Source organism: Tasmannia lanceolata, unplaced genomic scaffold, assembly GCF_043159265.1.
Source record: "Tasmannia lanceolata isolate RefF3 unplaced genomic scaffold, GAP_Taslan_0.1 ptg000015l, whole genome shotgun sequence".
NCBI lineage: Eukaryota > Viridiplantae > Streptophyta > Magnoliopsida > Canellales > Winteraceae > Tasmannia > Tasmannia lanceolata.
This window is the reverse complement of record NW_027518692.1, coordinates 20,695,107-20,718,899: the sequence shown is the minus strand read 5'-3', so window position 1 is coordinate 20,718,899 and position 23,793 is coordinate 20,695,107. Positions and strand designations below refer to the sequence as shown.

General features: G+C 39.5%; 2 protein-coding genes across 2 annotated transcripts; both read right to left on the bottom strand.

Moving 5' to 3' along the window:
- Nucleotides 1-560: 560 nt before the first annotated feature.
- LOC143891838 (uncharacterized) lies at nt 561-17,957 on the bottom strand. Its single transcript, XM_077396347.1, has 2 exons — nt 17,473-17,957; nt 561-609 (listed from the first exon to the last, which is right to left on the bottom strand). Exons 1-2 carry the CDS (start codon nt 17,955-17,957, stop codon nt 561-563), a joined length of 534 nt encoding a protein of 177 aa, XP_077252462.1.
- Nucleotides 17,958-19,903: 1,946 nt separating this feature from the next.
- LOC143891837 (uncharacterized) lies at nt 19,904-23,090 on the bottom strand. Its single transcript, XM_077396346.1, has 2 exons — nt 20,037-23,090; nt 19,904-19,912 (listed from the first exon to the last, which is right to left on the bottom strand). The coding sequence occupies exons 1-2, from the start codon at nt 23,088-23,090 to the stop codon at nt 19,904-19,906; spliced, it is 3,063 nt and encodes a 1,020-aa protein (XP_077252461.1).
- Nucleotides 23,091-23,793: the final 703 nt, after the last annotated feature.

Below are 23,793 nucleotides of genomic sequence, written 5' to 3'. Positions count from 1 at the left end.
GCTTGAGATTGGAAACTTGGTTTTGAGAGAAACGCATGAAGGATAAGATGAGGAGGATGAGAGATGAAGGTGGTTTAAGGGTTTTGAAGGGATTGGAAGAAAGGGGTGAGAGGTTTTTGTTGTGAAGAGTGTTGGGACTGATGTTAGGTAGCCATCTGCCATGGATAAGGGCTTGAAAATGGGAGCCACAGACATGGCTGAGAGAGAGGGAGAGGAGGGAGAGAGATAGGGCTTCAACGGAGAAAAATATAAGGTTGCGGAGAAAAGAAAGGGTTTTATAACAGGGTTAAGTTAGAGAAGGCGGACAGTCCAAAATCAGAGAGGATTGAAAGATCAGAGGGCGATATTTGTAGTGCTTGTAAGTTACTATTGAATTCCCACAGTGTGAGTGGCTCACATTTGGCTGACCTTGGTTTAGCTACTCCCCCTCCGCAACCAGTCCGTGCATAGTGACCCTAAAAGTGGACATTCTTAACAGACATATGAAACTCACCTTCCACGTCGAGCCTCCTTGTACTCTCCAATATCTCATGATAAGAGCTGAGATAGCCGAGATTTGTTCATGCTGAATAGTCGCTATCATAGACAGGGCTAGAGATCACCAAAAGCCTGCAAAAAAACAGAGAGTAGAGGTAAAAAATCCAAACAAGCCAAATCGGCAGCCGAGGCAAGAGGATAGAGATCGGAACCGAGGTTTACACCCGTCTCAACACTACAGTCTCTAATATTTTGTACGAGATTCGAAGATGAAACCAACGATAAAAAATCGCAAGAGCTGTAAGTATTGTGTTTTTAATGAAGAATGTGGCCATCAATCATCACTGTATCATGCATTGTCTTTTCTTGGTTCTTGATTTGCTAATATTAATGGTCTAATTCATATTGTGGTTGGAAATGTTAATAGACCAGTGAGTCGTAATTAGTAATCCTCATTTTCACGGTTGGTTGTTTCTTTATATTGAAGACAGATTTTTTTTTTGCAATTTTTTTATTGATCCTAACATCAATTCACAACACCCTATTTGCATAACCTAATTCAAGGAATTACATTGCTGGGAGAGTTTCAGCCCTAGAGGTCAAAGAACCTAAGGAGGCTGACTCCGTTTTATTTACTAATTTTTTATTACTATTTTTTTCAGTTATTTTTTTTACCAATCCAAACCAAGAAGATTTGGTATAGATTTTTTTGGGGGGATTGACTTTGATATTGTGAATTGGATTGCTATGTCTTAATTTGGTTTGGATGTTTTGGAAATTTGCTTTGTTTCATTCAACTTAAGTTCATATTCTCATTCCTGAGTACTCTGTTCGTTTAAGATTAGGGTGATGATATTTTCACCCCCCTTGCATTACTTGCGCGCTCCCCTTATAACATGATTTGACATAAAGTTGCCCACTTTTCACGTCAAATCAGGTTAAAAAGGGAGCGTGCATGTAATGCAGGGGGGTGATGTGATGATATATGTCACCCGATTGTGGGTCAAAAGCAATTGTTGGAATCAAAAGTACGTCTAATTTCAATTACAATACAATCAATAGCTTGTCATAATCTTAAACGAACATGACTTAAGCTTGCATGTGAGAATGGTAATGAAACACAGATTTGATGTGAGACAGATAAAATAGCTTTTAACTTGTGTTGGAGTTGGAGTTACACTCATGTTGTCCAACTCACTCTACATATAAGAAGGGCCCAATAAGTGTAATCTAGGAGCTTAAAAGTGACTTCCCTTTAAGCATCTTCCATAATATGAGAATGACTCAGCATAAAGTCACTTTTATAATCAATAGAAGGCAATTTTTGGGTCCTACAAGGAGGGCATGTAGATCTCTAAGAACATCATGAGACATCCCACATTATCTTATTCCCATCCTTTCAGACATCCCGTGCTTATGGTAAAGGATGTCAAAAAACAACGGTTTTTCTTCTCATGTAAGCATTTATCTTGATCAAGGCTTGATTTAACAAGAGCCTGGATCATCCAATCAACGTGTTCTCAAAGGCATTTGTCTGGCCTTTTAGTTGCCGTTGGGATTAATGGACTCGATAGTCTAAATGCGGCTGAAGCAGACCCAATAAGTACATAAAAAGCAGAGGAAAGCAAAAAAAATCTAACAAAATTATTTATTGGAAAACCATTTATTTTACCTTATGTTTTGTTTTGTTTTGTTAGGTGGGGCCCAACATTTAATACCCAAGAATGGCATGGGTGTGGACCCTCATTTTGTACTTAATGTTCCAGCCCACTATCTCTATCCAAACTCATGCTGGTGGGGTCCATTACTAAAGCATAGCATGGGTGGGATCTAGGGGTGTAAACAGATCGAATTCGGAGCGGATATGGCTATATCCGAATTCGATTACAGTATACACTATCCGAATTCGGATTCGGATTCGGATTCGACGGATATTTAATATCTATTACCGAATTCGTATCCGCCGGATATTGTTCGAATTCGGATATTATCCGTATCAGTTTATTCGGTAAATTTGAACATTTTATTGCGGCACTTTATCTTTTTTCTCCTTCTTACTCGAATGAATTTTTCAAACCCTAAAACTAGACCTCTACATTCTCTTCACAAAATTAACTCTCAAACCCTAAAATATATGAGATCCTCTTCTTCCTTTTAAAACAAAGGCAGAGAGAGAGAGGGAGGCGGTGGGGATGGATGATAGTGTTGATAGTGGTTTTTGGGTTTTTCCTTTTCTTTTTATATATGATGGAATGGGTTTGGGTCATTTTTGTTTTTGTTTTTTTTTCTAAAAAGAAAATTTACTTTTCTTTTAGAAACAAAAGATAGTGTGTCATTACTAAAAATAAATATTAATGATATTATTAATAATAAATAAAAAGGATTTACTTCTCGGATTCGGATGTTAAACGGATCAGATGTACAATTTACCAGATTTGCATCCGCTAAGAGCCGGATATCTCATAAACGGATTCGGATAATATCCGCTTGAAACGGATTCGGATAATATTCGCTTTAAACGGATTCGGATGCGGACGGTAATCGAATTTCCGAATATCCATTTACACCACTGGGATCCACTAACATCTCCACCAGTCCCATTCATTAGTGTGGGGTCCACAATTTTACACCTCATATTATTGATGGGATGGTGCCAAAAGTTTTATTTTATGAGGTCGGGTTTTTCATTTTACAACCTGTTTTAGAAGGGTGAGGCCCACCATCTACACCTCATGCTTTGATGGTGTTAGCCCACCATTTTACACCCACACAAACTGTGGGCTAGGAATACCAGTTCCATTCATAATCGTAAATGAGAGAGAGAGAGAGAGAGAGAGAGAGAGAGAGAGAGAGAGAGAGAGAGAGAGAGAAATGATTCATAAGGCCATATTTGGATTGCAAGAAAAAACATTTCTAACCGAAAATATTAGGATGTTAATAGGTTGGAGAGGAATGGAATTTGGAGGGTTGGTGGTTACTAGGATCCAAGGTAATGGAATTTGGAGTCTGTAAAGGCTGTGGATGCTAATAGGTTGGAGAGGAATCTTGGGCAAAGTTAGAAAGGAGCTGGTGGTCAATTTTCAAGGTGGATTTGATCTAAGTTTATTTTATGGGGTTTCAAGTCTGAAGCATACATGCAAGGTTTCTGGGCATGAACCAGCTGGAGAAGATGTTAGAATATGTGGGATCTCATAGTCAGATTGTGTTGAATTCACACCATTGGATCATCATGGGGCTAGATTAGGCAAATGGGTAGAATAGAGTAACCTAACTAGAATAGGTAGCTAGCATAAATTAGCAATTAGGCTAATCTTAGTAGGTAGGTTTTCTTGAATTATCTCTTCCCTTGTTATGTTTATCTCTTTCTATGTTTAACCCTCTTGAGTGTTCTATATAATCACTCATTAGGGCTAATTGTATTGTATCGAAGTTTAGTGAAATATTCTCTAAAGTTATCATGGTATCAGAGCTTGTCAATCGAACCAATCGAACCTTAGACTGACCACAACACCGGAGATCTCGTTCTCCGGCGGACAGCCGATCTAACCAAGGCTGTCCGCCCGGCAAGTAATCCTAGTTTTTTTTTTTTTTATATGAGCATAGCAATTTTATTCATTCTCAACCATTGACCATTGTTGCCTCGCTCACTGTTTCCTACCAGATCTGCTCAGTCCTCATTGATCTCACTACTACAAATCCAAACCTAAAACTTGTCAACGAGCATCTCCCTCGTGCTATTTTTTTTCTAGATCTTGAATCCACTGTCATCAATGAAGCAGGAGGGATTTTCCATGTGATTTTCTATTGAACTACTCGGTAACCGTAATTTGTTTCATCTCATGTGATTTTCCATGTCATCATGTGCATCCAATTGATGTTCTTTGCTATCCAATCCAATGTGAGTTTTATTCATTGCCTTTGATGTTATCTGCCTTTTATTCATTGTCATCTTGTTTATCCATTTGAGTATAAAAGGGAAAAAAAGCAGCAGTGATAAATAGTTGTTGAGGCACCCTCTCTTCATCTTTTCTAAATACTCATGTCCAAGAGTTGATAAGTGCACTCCTATCTTTCCATTGTTTTGAAATTCCAAGATGATGGCACCATTTCCATTTTAAGAGTTCTCACGTTTTAGAATCTCCTTTGCACCCTTTCATATTGTCCCCAAATTTGATATTCTCACCTCTGAATAAAAACTCACAAGTCCTAATATTGTCACGCCCTTTTCAATATAGTCGCTAATTGTCACCCATCTCTTCGTTTTTTTTTTCTCATCTTTGTTGCCCATTCCGGCATTGGTCCATCATTGCTGATTTCTTGCTCATTCCGGCATTGGTCCATAGGGACCCTTTTGTTGCCCATTCGGGCATTGGTCCATAGTGACCATTTTCTTGCCCATTTCGGCATAGGTCCATAATGACCCTTTTGTTGCCCATTCCGGCATTGGTCTACAATGACCCTTTTGTTGCCCATTCCGGCATTGGTCCATAGTGAACAATTTCTTGCCCATTCCGGCATTGGTCCATAGTGACCCATTACTACTCGCCCATCGAGGCTTGATTCTTGTCTAGCCCATTGAGGCTATGATTTGTTCTCATCCATCTCTTCACGGCAAATCAACAAGCGGCGTCTTCTTCGGCAATATACATTCGGCAACAACATCAAGGTATATTCATCATCAAACTTCAGCAGTGCGGTTCCAGTCAAAAGATTTTATTTTCTTATGGGGAGAAAATTTTATTTTCTTATTGGGGAATTTCATTGTAATCAAACGTATGTTGATTTCCAATCCACATACGTTTGAGGGGGCATGTTAGAATATGTGTGATCTCATAGTCAGATTGTGTTGAATTCACACCATTGGATCATCATGGGGCTAGATTAGGCAAGTAATGGCTTGCGGCAAATACGGAACTTTGCAAAAGAAAAATTGGGACATTGGAAGGAATTTTTTTTTTATTTTTATCAAGAGGATGTGTGCATATCAAATATGGGGGGTATGCATTTTTCGCATATGATAAGGTAAGAGGGAAGTAGAAAAAGAAAAGGAATTGGAATAGGTGCCACCATCAAAATCATATGGACTGGAAAAAGGTAAATGATAAGGGAAGGGGGTGCCATCACCAAATCAAGGTTTATTGCATAAAAGCTGTGAGTGAAAATACCAGCCGTCAAACACACTCATTTATGTGGGAAGTTGCAGATTTTATTTTTTTTAGCATCTAAATGATTTCCATCCCCTTCTCTTTTCACATGCCTCATATCATCATTTCTCAAAATAAAATAAAATTGAGGGTTTGCAACGATGGTGGCGGGGAAAGATGGACTTGAAGGAAGAGATCATGCCATGAGAGGCAGTCCTATCAATTATTTTCCTTTTTTCTTTTTTTTTGCAACACTTGGCCCTCTAAGACAGAGAATAGGTGAGCATGGTCTTCTGGGTTTGGGATTCAAAGAAGAATTGTTGAGGTCAACAAGGGCTGATGGTGTTTTGGGTGCAGGATAAAATAAAGAAATAAAGCAATGGTTGAATTAAAGTTAAAGAAAAATCAATGAGATTGTACGAGACCGGGCGGACGGTCTCGTTCATCATGGGGCTAGATTAGAGAAGTGGGTTGAATAGAGTAACCTAACTAGAATAGGTAGCTAGCATTAATTAGCAATTAGGCTAATCTTAGTAGGTAGGTTTTCTTGAATTATCTCTTGCCTTGTTATGTTTATCTCTTTCTATGTTTAACCCTTTTGAGTGTTCTATATAATCACTCATTATGGCTAATTGTATTGTATCGAAGTTTAGTGAAAAATTCTCTAAATTTATCAGAAGACAAACTCAAACTGAATATTTTTTTTCTCTTGAAGTTTTGAATGACCAGAATGCCCTTCATAGTGAGGCATATTTTCAAGAGTTTTACAAGGAATTAATGATTTATGTCATGATTTCTACAAGATCAACTGTCTTGATTTCAATCCCTACGGGACCCTAAAATTGCCGTTACCATTGATCCTAAAATTGTTTTTCCTATTGTAATCACTCTCATATGAAAAAGGAAAAATACTAAAAAAGATAAAAGGATAAATACATTGTTCCCCTCGATTTTTATTAGGAAAATGATAAATTCACATACTTTTCTTCAACAGGCCACCCCTTTAGTGTAAAATAGTAGTCATAAACAAGGTTTTAAATTTCGACTGAAACCAAAAACGAAACGTTCCAAAACCAAAATTCCCGAAACGTACCAAATTTTGGAATTTTCAGTCGAAATCTCAGAAATTTAGGTGAAATTTAAGATAAAATATTAATTTTTTATTCGTTTACAGAATTTCAGCCAAAATTACCAAAATTTCGGACAAAAAACGACATTTCGAGCCCCTGTTACTGAATTTCAGCCGTAATTTTGGGATTTCGGCTAAAATTTCAGTTTCGGATAGGCCCGAAATTACCTCCTAAACCAAAATTTAAAACCTTGCTCATAAATACAATATAGGTGTGGACAAGGGAATAACAGGGGCGAATATCTCACTTCCTTTTTTTATTAATTAGTTTATCACTTCTTTTTCCTAGGTGGGCCCATTGAGGCCCACCTATCTTAATCTACAAAATACCATACACATGATTGTGACTCATGCAGTGGGCCCCCCATGAGTGGAAATTGCATGGCACAATAATCATGGGGAAATGATATATTCGTCCCATTTTTTTTAGCTTGGGACAGCCTGTGGACCCCATCGAGACAGCAGAGTCGCCAGCCTGTGGACCCCGATCCGAGAGAGAGCGGCGGTGAGGGACGAATTCCACACGCTAACTGTCTCTATGGATCATCCAAGTGAATGGAGAGCTCTACCAAGGAACTCTCGAAAGAATGTGCCTCTCACAGCATGAGTGGCGATAAAAAGGGAGATACCTCTCGATTCGGGGACTATCCCAGATTCGAGGCATACCTTAAACAAAGAAGAGTCGCCATCCAAGGAAAAGGGTCCAAGGATCCCATACTATGCTCTGTCGCAACGGATAACCAGAGATATAAAAGAGGGTTCGTGCCTGGTTACGAATTCGGAAGGTCTAAAGAGCACCTCATCCGCCCAAGTGCAAACACCTGGTCTCTTATGCCATTTACTTAATAATTTTGAAGAGTTTTGGACGAGAATCATATGAAATGGGAACACAAATCTCCGAGAAGACGTCTATCTAATCATGCATGTCTCGGAGGAATAATAAACACACATAAAAGAAATAAAAGTGTCACCTGAGAAAAACTAGGTTATAAGTGACATGCCTAATGGGTGTCTAAGTTCTGATGAACAAACATATGCACGACACACCAAAAAAGTATAAGGTCTGCGCAATAAAGTAAGAAAACACTGCAAAACATAGAAAAATGACTCGATACCATACAACCCTAAGACTCTAATCTATACCTAGGCCCGAGTCTTTAGATGATCTGATGTTCATCCAAAGAAGCCTACGTATCCCCGCCTCCACGAGAATCAAGGCAACGTAGTTCTTCGCACCTATTCTAAGCTATGATGCCTAAGACATCTAGACTTCTATCCTAGACTCGATCTAAAAGACCGGACTAGTTCTTAAAGCTTCTTATGTGATTGTTTAAATTCCAATGGATTGTAGATTTTAGGACACCCTATATGCCTTAACTAAATGCAGGTTAGCCCTAAGCTAATGCAGGTGGTTCCTATAATCTATGTGTAGCTAAGCTGTACGCCCTAAGGGAAACAGTAGGATCTATCGCATCTTAGACCTAGTCATCAATTGGCAATGTGGATCGCCAACTGACCGGACGGAGGCGTAAAACTCCTAGCTAGGACTCACTCCTAACTCTAACACAAACAAATAAAACACACAACAAACAAACAACGAACGAGGGAGCAACTCCCGACTCAAAAACTCTCTAACTATGACAAGCTCCTAACTCTAGAGGAAGATCTTTTCGAAGAAAACAATATTTTGAAAGATTTTTGTAATTTTTGAAAGATTTAAAATGCTTATTTTTAAAGGTTTGGCTGGACTTGGGATGTGGATCCTAAGCTGCACTACGTACCTCGTGGAAGAGGATCAAGCCAACGTAGTTCGGAACAGATTTCCTAACTACTCCTAATGACTCAAGATTTTTGAGATTTTTGGTTTTTTTAGATGTTTTTGTTGTTTTTAAGTATTTTTGACTCAAAGGGGGACAAATCCTATCATCATAAGGGGAGGACAGACTCCTGATATCCCGCAAAGGTTGGACAGCATCCTATGCTTTGCGGGGGAAAAGAACAGAAACACAACTCTGCAAGGGTTGGACAGCATCCTATACCTTACAAGAGCGGATAGAAAAAACACAAGATTTGATGAGAGGTTGGATAAAATCCTAACCCCTATGATGATAGGACTGACTCCTGAAAGAAAAACAGACTCTCTAGCTAAGGACAGACTCCTAGGCTAAGGACTGACTCTGAAAATAGGATTCTTAAGAAGGAGGTGCTAATGAGACAAAGCCTGTCTCCTAAAAGAAAAAGAGATAAAGAAGGGTGCTAGTGAGACTATCAAGCTAAGATAAAACTCACAAGTAACAAGGAAAAAGAGACCTTGCGCATATTTAGCAAAGGTAAAACATCCAGCCGGGCCGGACAGCTACCTAGCCCTAGGGTGCAACAAATGTGCAACCCAATACCCATATAGGATAGGGGTATGAAGCCAAGCCGAGTAGGGTGTTCTCCCAAAACCAAATGATACACAAAGAGAAGGTTTAGCAAGAAAATGAGACTAGGTAAGTCTCTTAGACACAGAGGTAGGATAGAGAAAATACTAACAAGGAAAAAGAGACCTTGTGCATATTTGACAAAGGTAAAACACCCAGCCGGGCCGGACAGCTACCTAGCCCTAGGGTGCAACAAATGTGCAACCAGATACCCATATAGGATAGGGGTATGAAGCCAAGCCGAGTAGGGTGTTCTCCCAAAACCAAATGATACACAAAGAGGAGGTTTAGCAAGAAAATGAGACTAGGTAAGTCTCTTAGACACAGAGGTAGGATAGAGAAAATACTAACAAGGAAAAAGAGACCTTGTGCATATTTGACAAAGGTAAAACACCCAGCCGGGCCGGACAGCTACCTAGCCCTAGGGTGCAACAAATGTGCAACCAGATACCCATATAGGATAGGGGTATGAAGCCAAGCCGAGTAGGGTGTTCTCCCAAAACCAAACGACGCACAAAGAGGAGGGTTAGTAAGAGAATGAGACTAGGCAAGTCTCCTATATACAAAGGAGAGGTATGCAACTTGGACTGAGCAAGTCTCCTAAGGATGGGCTTGGGCTATCGCCTTCATCGCCCTACAATAAAAGGGGATTCTAATATCTAAAGAAAATTAACAGCAATCTATAAGACTGTGTTAGTCTATCAAAGAGAGAAGAAAAAGCTGCCAGATAATTGCAAATTTCACTCTATTTTTATAAAAATAAATCAAGTGCTAAGCAGAGAAGAATTTTCAATAAGAAAACAATACACAATCTAAAGCAATCATAAAATGATAAACATCATTAATTAGTCCAGACCAGCCGCTGGATAGCCTAATAAAGTAAAATAAAATAAAACAATATCAAACACTTCTAAACCAACCACAAACCCCAATACGGGGACTCCAATGAAATCAGATGATGCCAAAGTAATCATCTGATATCAAATACACATGATAATATTTCTAATCCCGCCTTGAGATCAGACAGTACTCATGTCGATAATATCGAATAGAGTAGTCATCTGATCTCCTTCTTCCTATTAACAATTTATTTAAATAAAAAGAAATGAGTATAATGAACTTTGATATAATCTCACCTGAACAATCCATTTATCTTCAGAATCTAACACAAAATTAAATAAGAGGAAAGAAGAGGGGAGAGGGTATTATCATAATCCAATAAATCCCTCTAAGGGTGGGCTTAGGCTATCGCCTTCATCACCCTGGTATGAGAGGGGGTTCTAAACACTGAGTACATTTAAAATAAGAGGGGAGATAAGGATGGGTGTCAATGAAACTAAGCAGGTCTCCAAAAGAGGGGCTCCGGATATCTCTTTCATTGCCCTTTGCAATGAATATCTAAAAACAAAATCATTATGTCCGATTATTAACAAGCCAAGTTAACCAAGGTCTTTAACTACTCCACATAAAAAGGAAACTAATAACTGAGCCAAAACAAAGCAACTGCCACCATGAAAATGATTAAATGTAATCATCAACACATAGTGAAACTAATAGAACCTCTAAACTATCTAAAAAAAATGAAAAAATGAAAGAGAGTAGCTAAAATGTATTTGGAACTGAAAACATATCTTAACTCATAAGACTTCTATTACTAACTACACTTACCATTCTCTCATTCAATTCTAAAATTCAGGTTTATCAACTTGTTCAAAGTTATATGTTCAAAACATGGAATTAATAACACAACAGGAATCTTTCATTATGTAAAACTAATGTTCTCAACAAAAACCCCTTACCACTATCCTTTGAATCTCTATCAGTTTTAACATTTATTAAGTAGTTACAGTACAAAGATACTAAACAACCTCATGAAGAGTTCATTGAAAATTATTCAATAAATAATCGAAATGAAAATTTTCTAAATAAATCAGTCTAGAGTTTTCAATCACAGTCATTTGATAAACTCAAAATTTGCCCAGTAGCACTATAAAAATTGTAAGGAAAATCATATGAAAGGGCAAGCCCAATATAATTTCTCTGAATGAGCAAAACCTCATAAATAAACTTAAAACCTGAAATAACCTATGGAGATAGCCACCATTCTTACTAATACATATACACATACATATATATATATATATATATATATATATATATATATATATATATATATATATTGTATAACTTTAATGAAGAAACTAAAAAAAAAAAAAATCTCAAAGCTTCAGTTAGTCAAATCTTCATGGCTTTAGCTCGTTATTCTACCAAAATCTTTCCATGGTATAATTCCAAAACGTCTTCACTATCAAGACCAAAAATCACCTAATTTTGCAAAGCTTAAATAAAGCCAAGAATGATAAAATTTTCACTTTAACTACTGCAAAATGACTCACATTTACCATCACTGAACCAAAGAAATATATATATATATTGCAGACATCAAAACAGATCATAATTTTTCTAAGATAAAAAAAAAAACACAAGTTTTGGTAAAACTCTTTTCACATAATCATGCATAAGTAGGGAAGCATTCTCTCTCTTCTTCTCTTTTTTTGAATTTTGATAAAAAAGAAAAAACATTTCTTCTTTCCCTAGCCCATTTACTCAAAATACAGATTTTTCATACTCCCCATATGCTCGCATGCTGCCCCTCTTAATTGCTCCCATTTGTTTTATTTTGGGGAAGTCATTTTCCACCAACAAGGCAAGAAAAAAAAAAACAACCATATCTTTTGACATATGTAGAGAGTGCAACTAGTATTTCAAGAATCAGCCATTTATATTGACTTTCTCACATCAAACAATAGTGTTTTTGAGAAAGTCATTGCTACAAATACGTTTCTCTTATTTAGACAAATAAAAAATAATAAAATAATAAAACAGAGCTGTTATTATCAATTAGAAAGAGAACGGAATAATAGTAGAAATATATAAGAAATATGCAAAGAAGGACTGCCAATATCATAAGGGTATAAGGGTTAAAAGAATCAACAATGTGAGGTCTGCCAAAACAAAGCTATAAGAGGACTGATTATGATCGAGTGGTTCAAAGAAAATGACTAAACGAAGTTGCAATAAGAAAATGAGACAGCATCTGTAAAAATAAAAAAAAGGTTATGGTCATATGCCTGAATAAATGCTTTCCAAAACAACTGATACTTTCTCTTATCGTGACATTTTCATTACAAGAGATCTATACACCAAAAGAATAAGATACCGATTGATAAAACAAAGCTTCAGAATCAATTTTCTGAGTATGCGCATTTTGTAATGAGTATTTAATTATAGCACATCATTTACCATTTTTCTTCCAAATCAACTGTGAAATATGAAGGAATACTCAAACACTTCTCAGGCTAGCAAATTCATGCAAACAGAGAATTTAAAGATATCAACAAAACCTAAACGAAAAATCTCAGAATTATAGCATAATTACAGAAAAAGTGCCGTACAGAGCTCTTACCTCTTTGAGCTTTTGATGTATTTATTTCTTGCAATTTTCCTTGAATGTTAAATCAAAGTACTCACACCCTTTTTTTTTTTAAACAGAAATGTAAATTACAGATTTCAAGAGAACATGCTAGATCTAGAGAACTAATGAGAAATTTGAAATTTTATAGAAAAAATTAGGGAACAGATTTCAACAAATCATGCCTGATTCCGATGGAAACTAGTAAATTTGATCTAATTAAAGGTAAAAAAGGTGAACTTTGAGAGTAATTGATGGGATCTGCATCTTGTAAAGTCGGATCTAGGATTCTAGCTAAGAAAATGAAGATCCTAGGATTTTCTATAGCAATTTCAGGGCTTTAATCTCAAAACAAAGCAGCAAGGGACATGAGTTGAAGGTAATGGAAATGGAGGAATGATCGGAGATAAGGTGAGTTAGCAGGAATCTTGCCAGATTTGGCCAAAGAAAATGAAGCTTAGCTAGAGGAGTTAGGGTTTCTAAGAGGATAAATCTAAGGCTTCAATGTTAAGAAGAAGAATAGAGGAAGCAAAGCAATATGATTGACAATAAAATCGGCTGAAAACTGACCGGAGTTAGGCCGGAATCCGGTTGGATTGGTCGGAGAAGATGAAGAAGAAATTTGTACGAGATCTACTTTCCCTCTCCCTTTTCTCTCCCTCTCTCTCTAGAAAAGATTAGAAAATCTTGATTTTTCTCCTCCCCTAAAAAATGAGGCCTTAGTTGGTATTTATAGGAAAAATTGAGATTTGATATTTGCACTAAAATTGATAAGCGCACAAATGTGCGACCCCATTTGGATAATGCACCCCCACGCTTGATAACTGCACAAACTCTGCTTGTCTTTTCCGAATTTTTTCGTCGGATTTTTCTGAAATTTTGCCAAGACATTTCTGAGGTTTTAAGGCTTTTAAAAATGTATTCATGGGTACTTAGGGCCTTTGGATAACTTGAATTTTCCCTAAAATACAAGTTTTTTTAGGGTAAAATGAAAATCTAGTGGGCCTTCCCCTCATTTGCACTACACACACTATTTCGGTCCATTTACCAGGCAAACGAGCTCTGATCTCGATGAAATTTTGCAGGGGGTTAGAAGAGACCCTAATCCAGCCTAGGGCGAAGTTTGGGACCCTAATACTGAGATTCGGATGGATTTGGCACGAGCCGGGAAGGTTTAGGGCTTAGTCAAAATGGGGTGTCTACAGATGCCCCTCTTTGGCAGAGCGTGCTTGTCGCGCGAATGTCAAAGCTGAACAGACGTCACATTTTGACTAGCCCCAAAATTGATTTAGAGAATGGGATGGAGAAAATGACTTGGTGAAGGTTGGATTATAAGAGGGATGGTTTGTTAGGAATGTTGGTTTTCTGCTCAGAGGCGGATGGTTTTATGCTCAGAGGCAAATGGTTTATGCACGGAGGTTGAAAGGTTTTAGCTTAGATGCTAGGGAATTTTAGCTCGTAGGCCTGAGTTTTTTTGCACAGAGGCGAGGATTTATGCTTGGAAGCAAGGTTTTATGCTCAGAGGCAAGGACTTATGCTCGGAGGCAAGGATTTTATACTCGGAGGCAGGGTTTTATGCTCGGAGGCAAGGAATTTATGCTCAGAGGCAGGATTTTATGCTCGGAGGCAAGGATTTGTGTTCGGAGGTAGGGTTTATGCTCGGAGGCAAGGTTTTATGCTCGGAGGCAGGGCTTATGCTCGGAGGCAGGGTTTATGCTCAGAAGCAAGGTTTTATGCTCAGAGGCAAGAATTTATGCTCAGAGGCAGGGTTTATGCTCGGAGGCAAGGTTTTATGCTCGGAGGCAGGGAATTTATGCTCGGAGGCAAGGATTTGTGCTCGGAGGCAGGGTTTATGCTCGGAGGCAAGGTTTTATGCTCGGAGGCAGGTTTTATGCTCAGAGGCAGGGTTTATGCTTAAAAGCTTGATTTTTTTTTTTTTTTTTTAGCTCGGAGGCTAGACGGTTTATGCACAGATGCAGATGATTTAATTTGAATGCTTGATTTATTTATATTTTGCGGATAGAAACTCCACTGGGGATTATAAGATAGGTTTTCAATAAGATGATAAGAAAGACTCTCAGAGGAGTTTGACTAAAGCTCTACTGAAGCTCTCCTTATCTTCATTTAATGAAAATAACTATCTCAATTATCAGAGTTCACTTGATATCTTTTATGACCTGAACAGGTTATAAAAGATGCCCCTAGTACGAATTTACTTCCATGACAAATTCATAGGAGAACAAACATAGGGAACATTGTAGCAAAGGCTTTCATTTCCTTAGTTTTTGAAGTTACAAATCTTTTCAAATACAACAGACTGAATCTGATAATCTTCTTCTCTTTCTGTCCGCTGCCAATACTTCGAATGGTCTGAGTACTATCCTTCTGAATTCTGTTCTGCTCTGTACAATTTTCAAGGATCCACAACTTCATCATTTTTCCATCACTCCAACCTTGGAGAGACATTGACCACACAGGATTCCCCACACAAGATTTTGGAGTTTAACCTTGACTTGATAAGGAATGAACTGTGGCTAACAACAAAGGAAGGCTTTGACCATGACATGACTTGGGTTCTAAGAGAAACTGAATCTGCTTTTCAGCCTGATAATTATTTTAAAATGGTACAGTCTACCACTTCTTAGAATCTTTCGAAAACCGTATTTAAAGGTATTTCATTCCTCTTTTCAGGTTTTCCGTCATGGTTATTATCCCTTTGGTTTGCTTAGTCTTAACTCCTTAGCTTATAGAGTGTCAGAAGAATCTCTACTGGCGCTTACTCAGACTTCAGAGTAATGCCTCAGAAGAAATGAAAATCTTGCTGGCATTCAGAGATTTTGTCCTTTTGAAGTCACTGCCATGACCAAATCGCCTTTTCAGGTTTTTGATTTGGCGGACTGCATGCCTTATATTTTGCCTGGACTGTCTGCCCTTACAGATTTTCCATCCAGCAGGCTCTGCACCTTGATTTTTGCCTAAGCCGCCCTTTCGGGTTTTCAACTTAGCAGGTGAATGACCCTAATTTTTGCCTAGACCGTCCTTTCGGGTTTTCAGTCTAGCGGGTCTAAGACTCCATCACTTTTTCTTTCTTTCTGTTTCTCTACAAACCTTGACCTAAAATACACCAGAAGGACTTTTAGGTAGGCTTGGGTTCAAACAGGTTAAAATTTTGGTTTGTTTTATGTATTTAACCGAATCTGGCCCTCCAGACTGCCTACGTATCCCCAAAGAAAATGGGAATCAGGTCCGCGTAGTTCGCCCATTTTTGGGGTTTCAAGGATTTTTTGTTTTGTTCTTTCTTTCATATTTTCAAGGATTTGAAAGATTCGAAGGATTTGAAGAATTTAACCGAACCCGAATTAATCAGGTGGCCTACGTATCCTGTAAAAAGGAATCAGGTCAGAACGTAGTTCAAGCTTACTATCTTTTATGACGCAAGTCATAAAAGATGCCCCTGATTTGTGTTTGTCAAGAAAAAGGGATTTTTTTTTTTTTTATAGGCCCAAAGGGTTTGCAAACGGTATTTTGACTTTTGGGTTGTTAGCTTTTGGCTCTGATCGATCAAGGATGGCCTCCTGGTGTATTTAAGCATAGTACTTCTTTAGTTGGTCGAGGTTTGTAGGTTCTGTTAATTTTTCTCCATTTTCATTGAGGAGTCTTACGGCTTTTCCAGGCAGGACTTCATCAACAATGTAAGGACCAGACCAGTTTGGCCTGAATTTTCCTCTGGGATCGAACACCGGTGCTCGATAAGACTTCAAGACGAGATCTCCTGGTTTCAGGTCTCGAACCTTGACTTTCTTATTGAATGCCCTTTCGATTCTTCTCTGATAACCTTGGATGTGGTATAAGGCTCTGAGCCTCTTTTCATCAATCATCTGCAATTCATCATGTCTGGCTTTGGCCCACTCAGACTCTGGCAGATTCGCTTCCATCATAACCCTTAAAGACGGGATTCTCACTTCAACAGGGAGGACTGCTTCCATTCCGTAAACTAGAGAGTACGGAGTTACACCTGTAGAGGATCTGATCGACGTCCTGTAAGCCCACAAAGCATACGGGAGTTTATTCGACCAATCCTTATAAGTTTCTGTCATTTTGCTAATAATAACCTTGATGTTCTTATTAGCTGCCTCTACAGCACCATTTGTCTGCGGTCTGTAAGGAGATGACTTGTGATGCTTGATTTTAAATTCTTCGCACAGGTGCACTACCTCTTTCTTGAAGTGAGATCCATTGTCAGAAATCAACTCATGAGGTACTCCATATCTGCAAATGATGTTTGCACGGATGAACTTCGCAACTGTATTGGAAGTTATGGAAGCATATGAAGCAGCTTCTATCCACTTCGTGAAATAGTCAATGGCCACCAAGATGTACTCGTGCCCACTTGACGACTTAGGATAGACTTTGCCAATGATATCAATCCCCCATACTGAAAATGGCCATGGCGAGGTCATAGAATGCAGCTCTGACGGAGGCACATGAATAAGATTCGCATAGACTTGGCATTTATGACATTTCTTCACAAATGCGAAACAATCTGTTTCCATTGAGGGCCAATAGAAACCGAGTCTAAGGATCTTCCTTGATAGCATTTTACCATTCATGTGAGGACCACAAACACCTTCATGTGTTTGTTCAATGAGCTCCGCAGCCTGATCTTCATCAACACACAGAAGCTGAATACCGTCAAAGGATCTTCTGTACAATTCTTCACCACAAATGATGAAGTTAGCGGCGAATCTCTGAAGAGTTTTTCTCTCTTTGCTGGAAGCTTCAGGGGGATGGCCGTTGCCTGAAATGAGATTTCGGATATCAGTATACCACGGTTTTCCATCTGGACATCGCGCTGATATCTCAATGGCATTTACATGCGCTGGAGCCCATTGCGACCTCACAGCTAAAGGCTGGACCTCCATTGTCTCAGAAATATCCAACATCGAGGCTAAGGTAGCCAAGGCGTCTGCAAAATGATTCTTGGTTCTTGACAGATGGGTAAATGTGATATTCTTGAATTTCTTGGCCAGAGATTCGAGATAGAAATTATACGGGATCAATTTTGATTCTCTTGTCTTCCAATTGCCGTTGGTTTGACAAATTATCAGAATTGAATCTCCAAATACATCAATCTCTTGGACTTTCAAAATTAAAGCTGCCTCAAGTCCTGCGATACAAGCTTCGTACTCTGCCATGTTATTTGTACATTCGAATTGTAACTTGATGGATATCGGGATGTATTCTTTCTTGGGAGATACAAGCACTGCTCCTATTCCTTGTCCTCGATTGTTTACAGCTCCATCAAAGTACATTGTCCATCTGGTATTTGGAATTTCTTCTTCAAGTTCCATGATCTCTTCATCAGGAAATTCAGCCTTCAGAAAAGCATTCTCCTCAACAGGAGCATCAGCTAGCTGCTCAGCAATAACCCGTCCTTTGACAGATTTCTGAGTGACGTATGTGATGTCAAACTCAGATAACAATAGCAACCACCTTGCAGTTCTTCCTGTAAGGGCGGGCTTCTCGAATAAGTACTTCAACGGATCCATCCGTGACAGCAGAAATACCTTATTCGACAAGAGATAATGTCTAAGTCTTTGAGTCGCCCAGACTAATGCTAGACAAGTCTTTTCCAAGATAGTGTACTTTATCTCGTACTCTAGCATTTTCTTACTGATGTAGTAGATAGGCTTCTCCTTCTTAGATCCTACATCTTGCTGAGCAAGCATACAACCCATTGCTGTATCTGTGATGGACAAATACATCAACAATGGTTGACCAGGAATGACTGGGGATAAGACAGGAGGCAAAGACAAACACTGCTTGACCTTTTCAAAGGCTTCCTGACATTCTTCATTCCATTTCTTGGAGGAATTCTTTTTCAATAATTTGAAGATGGGTTCACATGTCATAGTTAAATGAGATATGAATCTCCTCAAGTATTGCACTTTGCCAAGGAATCCACGAATTTGCTTTTCCGTCTTTGGTGGTTGCATTTCTTGGATAGCCTTGATTTTCTGAGGGTCCACTTCGATTCCTCTTTCACTGACCATGAATCCCAGCAACTTCCCTGACGTGACCCCAAATACACATTTATTTGGGTTCAAGCGAAGTTGAAACTTTCGGATTCGCTCAAAGAACTTTCTCAAAGCGACTGTATGCTCTGGCCGAGTCCTGCCTTTGACAATCATGTCATCGACATAGACCTCGACCTCCTTATGAATCATGTCATGAAGAAGAGTAGTCGCAGCTCTCTGATAGGTAGCTCCAGCATTTTTGAGACCAAACGGCATTACTCGGTAACAGTATGTACCCCATTGAGTAATAAATGCCGTCTTCATCATATCCTCAGGCGCCATCTTGATCTGATTGTAGCCTGAAAACCCATCCATGAAAGATAACAGAGCATGTCCAGCAGTGTTGTCTACCAGAATATCGATGTTCGGAAGAGGAAAGTCATCTTTTGGGCTCGCCTTATTCAGATCTCTGAAATCAACGCACATCCTGACTTTTCCATCTTTCTTAGGCACAGGAACTATATTTGCAAGCCATTCGGGATATTCCACTACTTCAATGAATTTTACTTCAAGTAGCTTCTTAACCTCATCATGAACCTTTAACTCCCATTCTGTCTTGAGTTTTCGGAGTTTTTGCTTCTTCGGCTTGATGCCCGGAATTAGAGGTAATTTGTGTTGCACAATGTCCTCACTCAATCCCGGCATGTCATCGTAAGACCAAGCAAAAACCTCCTTAAACTCTTTTAGCAAAGTGATTAATTCTTCGCGCTCCTCAGGAGATAAAGTTTTGCCAATCCGAATCTCCCGAATTAAAGTTTCATCACCTATATTTACGGTTTCAATTTCTTCTTCGAGTGGTTTGGCTCGGCGAATCTCCTCTTGTTGAATCATGTATTTGATTTCAAGAGGAGTTTCGTCGGCTTCCTCGTTTGAGGGGGAGTCTTGATTATTATTATTATTAGTTATTTGATCAGGCTTTGAAGCAGAATCAGAAACAGAATTAGAAATAAAGACAGGATCGTACACAAATGAATCTTTTATTTCTTTTGCAGAATTGATGACTACATCGAATGATTCACCCACATCGGGCGTTACAGACTCTGAATTCAAATGAAATGACATGTTGACATCAGTATCAACATAGACAGGACTATGTACAAATGAAGAATCAGTGAAAACATCTTCTGACTGAGACTCGACAGGGACCGACTCTTCACCACCTCCGAGAACTACTCCGACCTCTATGGTACCTGCATCAAAAGAAAAGTTAGAAATGACAGACTCTGGGTTGAACTCAGAAACTGACACATTTTTTGAAATGACTGACTCTTTTGAAAGGACTGGACTATACTGGAGGACTACTTGGGGTATAACCTGTGCGGTCCAATTGTCTAAAGGTCCAGTGGCTGGAGTAATGCAATCCCTTGGGCTCATGAAGGGCACATCTTCTCCAATCATAGCGACGATTGGGGCCTCAACCTGATATAGGGAGTCTAGGAGATGCGGCTCAATATTTTCTGCCCAATCTGCCGCTGGTTTTTCTGCTATCGATGCCAAGGCAAACTGCTCACTATAGAAATCTTCTGACAACTCATCTGTGAAGAAGATCTCTAACCCTGGAAGCCTCTTCCCAGTCTTATCGCCCCAGGTCTCAGGAAAACCATAGAACGGACAGTCTGCCCCTTCTTTTCTGAATCGGCCGTTCATAATCATGCTGTACGGTCCTGTCGGAAATTCTGTACCCCGACGACGGCATTCAGCCCACTTCATCATATAACGCTTCATTTCTTGAACCTCTTTCGGAGTTGGCTCGTACCCTAACCCGAATAATCCGCCGACTGCTTTCAACTCTGGCCACTCAGTAGGGCCCTGTAGATTTCTTCCCAGGCCAGCTCCTGGGACATAACCATATTTTCTCATTATCTTTACTACTTGGGCGTTTGTGCTTGAGAGAAACATTATTTCTTCATTCATTGCTTCCCCAAAGGAAATAGTAGAGACTTCTAAAGAAAAGCCGGTTAAACTAACATCTCTTGATTTTTCAGTGATCAATTCAGATGTTATTTGACCAATTTCCGGCTCAGGGTCGCCTCGCACTGTGATCACCCGATTGTTTCGGACAAATTTCAATTTCTGGTGAAGTGTGGAAGGAACGACTCCAACTTTATGAAGCCACGGCCGGCCAAGCAGGAGAAAGAAAGATGTTTTGATGTCAAGAACCTGAAACTCTATCTCGAAAGTTTCACCTCCTATTTCGACTTCTGTGGCGAGTGTCCCGATGACATCTCTTCTGGTTCCGTCATATGCCAATATCCCCTGTTCCGACGGGATAAAATCGGCTGGCCCGAATCCCAGGGTAGTGGCGGTGCTTAAAGGACATACATTTAAAGCCGACCCATTATCCACTAATACCTCGGGGACTCTCTTCTTGTTACACAGTATGGTGATACGGAGAGGTCTTGTGTGATCTCTTCCTTCTTGAGGCAGATCCTCATCAGTAAATGACAATGTTCTAGAAACCCTGGCCATTGCGACGAGATTGACCAACTCATCGGGGGTAATTTCAACTGATACTTGAGAGGCATTTAATTCTCGAAGCACAACCTGTCTGTGTTTCGGTGATGCCATTAGTAAACCCCAGATGGACACGTTAGCTTGTGTCTTCTTCAGTTGTTTTAACAAATTTTCTTCCTCTTCATCCACAGTCTGCTTCTGTTTCAGATTCTCTGCAGCTCTTACAACTTCGGCAGGATTTTCTGCTCTGAGTTCTGCAGGTTTGAAGACACGACCACCTCGTGTGACATGGCGGAGTTCGTCACACTGATCTTCCAGAAGCAACAAGTCTTCTTCTTCCAATCTTAAAACATAAGGGATCTTTTCTTTCATCTCTTCCTCCTCCTCACTCTTGAGGACATAAGAACAAGAACACTCAGAGGATCCTGTTAATCCTTCATCTAGAGGGGATAGTATATAAGGTTTCTTGTTTTCGATCGCTTCATCTTCATCATCCCATCTCAGAACATACGGTCTATCAGAAATAACCGCACAAATACGGGAGTGATCTAAGAGAATTTCTTCAGTGAAAATGGCATACACGTTTGGGGGAGGCATTGCATGTGTAGGCAATGGGTTTCGAGTGACGTTCGGTGCTTCAACGGCAAGATCCTTTGCTTCTATCATGTCTTGGATCTTGTGTCTTAAAGCCATGCATTTGTCAGTCAAATGCCCTGAATTCTGATGGTAATCACAGTACTGGTCCTTCCTCCAATACTTGGGCAAAGGGTTAGGAAGCTCTCTAGGTTCCAACAAAGTGATTTTTTTATCTCTCAGTAACTTCTTCAAAGCCACTGATAAGGAATAAGGGAGAGGGTCGAACTGACGAAAGACCTTCTTTTCCATCGGCCTCCTGACCTCGGTCACCGTTCTGGATGGTGGTCGGTCATAACTTGGTGGTCTGGCATAACTGGGAGGCCCGGTATAGTTAACACTGTGCACCTCCTTCGGTGCCACAATAGGTCTTTTTCCTTCTCTCACATCAGACGAAGGTCTTGATCTCAGCCCCTTGGACAAAGCATCTTCGATTTGAGTTCCGGTTTTGATTAGAAAATCAAAATCAATGAAGTACTGGATTGCCATGTGGTGATAGTATTGAGATGATAAGTTTTTCACAACAATCTTGATCTGCTCTGAGTCAGGCAAACGGTGAGTCATCTGTGCTGCCTTTCGCCTCCATCGGCGAATGAAAGAAGTGAAGGTTTCATTGTGCCCTTGTTTCAGCGCCTTCAGATCTCTTTTTGTCACATCTATTCCCTCCTCCATGGAGAATTGCTCAACAAATCTATTGGCAATATCCTCCAGGGTTCTGATCTCTTCGGTTTTCAAGCTTAAAAACCATTTCTTTGCTGTTCCAGTAAGAGATCTAGGGAAAAGAAGAGCAATCTGCTCTGGAGTAAGCCCATGCTGCTGTAAGAGAGGAATAAGGGCTTTCAGATGACTCTTGGGACATCCTGTCCCATCATACTTATCATGATCCGGCATCTTGAAATTAGGAGGTAGCACAACCCCCGGTATTATCATATACTCGGCCATGTTTAATTTTTTCGGACCCTGCATTTTCATGCTCTCCATCTCCTGGGCCATCTTATCCAACCTATCGACTATCCCCTTGCCTTTATCCAGATGGGGGAGACAGTTCTCTTCTTCATACTGCTCGTCATCAGAATGGTCAAAGACTGGCAACACAGGAGGTTGAGCCATCATAGGAGGTGGGCGAGGCATGATTGGGGTTTGCTGAGGTGCAGGATTCTTGGTAGTAGATTCTCTGTCATTCTTTAATCGGGCTATTTCTTCATTAATGGTACTCAATTGTAACATTATAGCTTTCATCATCTCATTGGTGTCCATACTATTTTGCCCATTCTCTGCCATCATTTCAGGGGTTGGTTGGACTGGTGAAAGTATTTCTTGAAAATTCAAGGAAGGCGATAAAGGAGAAGTAAAAGAAAAAGGTGACAAGGATTGCCGGCTCAGCCTGGAATCAGATGTCTGACGGGACCAGGTTGGTTTTGAAACGAGGATTTTCTTAGGAGCAATGGCTGCTCAATCAAGAATCCTGAAATGGAAGTATAATCACTAGATTAAAATTTTGATAATCGAGATAAACTATCTTGATCAAACAATGACAAAAGAAACAAAAACACACTTTCATTAATAAAATCCAAATTGTGATTACAACGGATGAAAAAAATAATCTCTGATCACAGTTGGATAAACAGACTGACAAGAATGGGAAATGCAGAAATCGGAATAACAAAACATGATATGGATCTTCAAGGTTCTTCAATCCGAGCTCGCCGGCTTGCGGGCTCTTCCGATATTTCTCCACGTCGGAATTTGCGAGATAGACCTAACCTCCTTTCTATATTTTTGTTTCCCCAAGCAGCCACAATGGATCGGACGAGATCAGGAGTAAGATCTTCACAAAGAGGAGGGACTATGATTCCGGGAGGACATGGAATTCCCGTAATCTGATGGAGAATTCGAATGGGTGCATAAAAAGAAGATTTCTCGATACCCATGAGGTAAACAAATGAATGTGGGTAAGTGCTAGTAAAAACATGAAAACATGAAT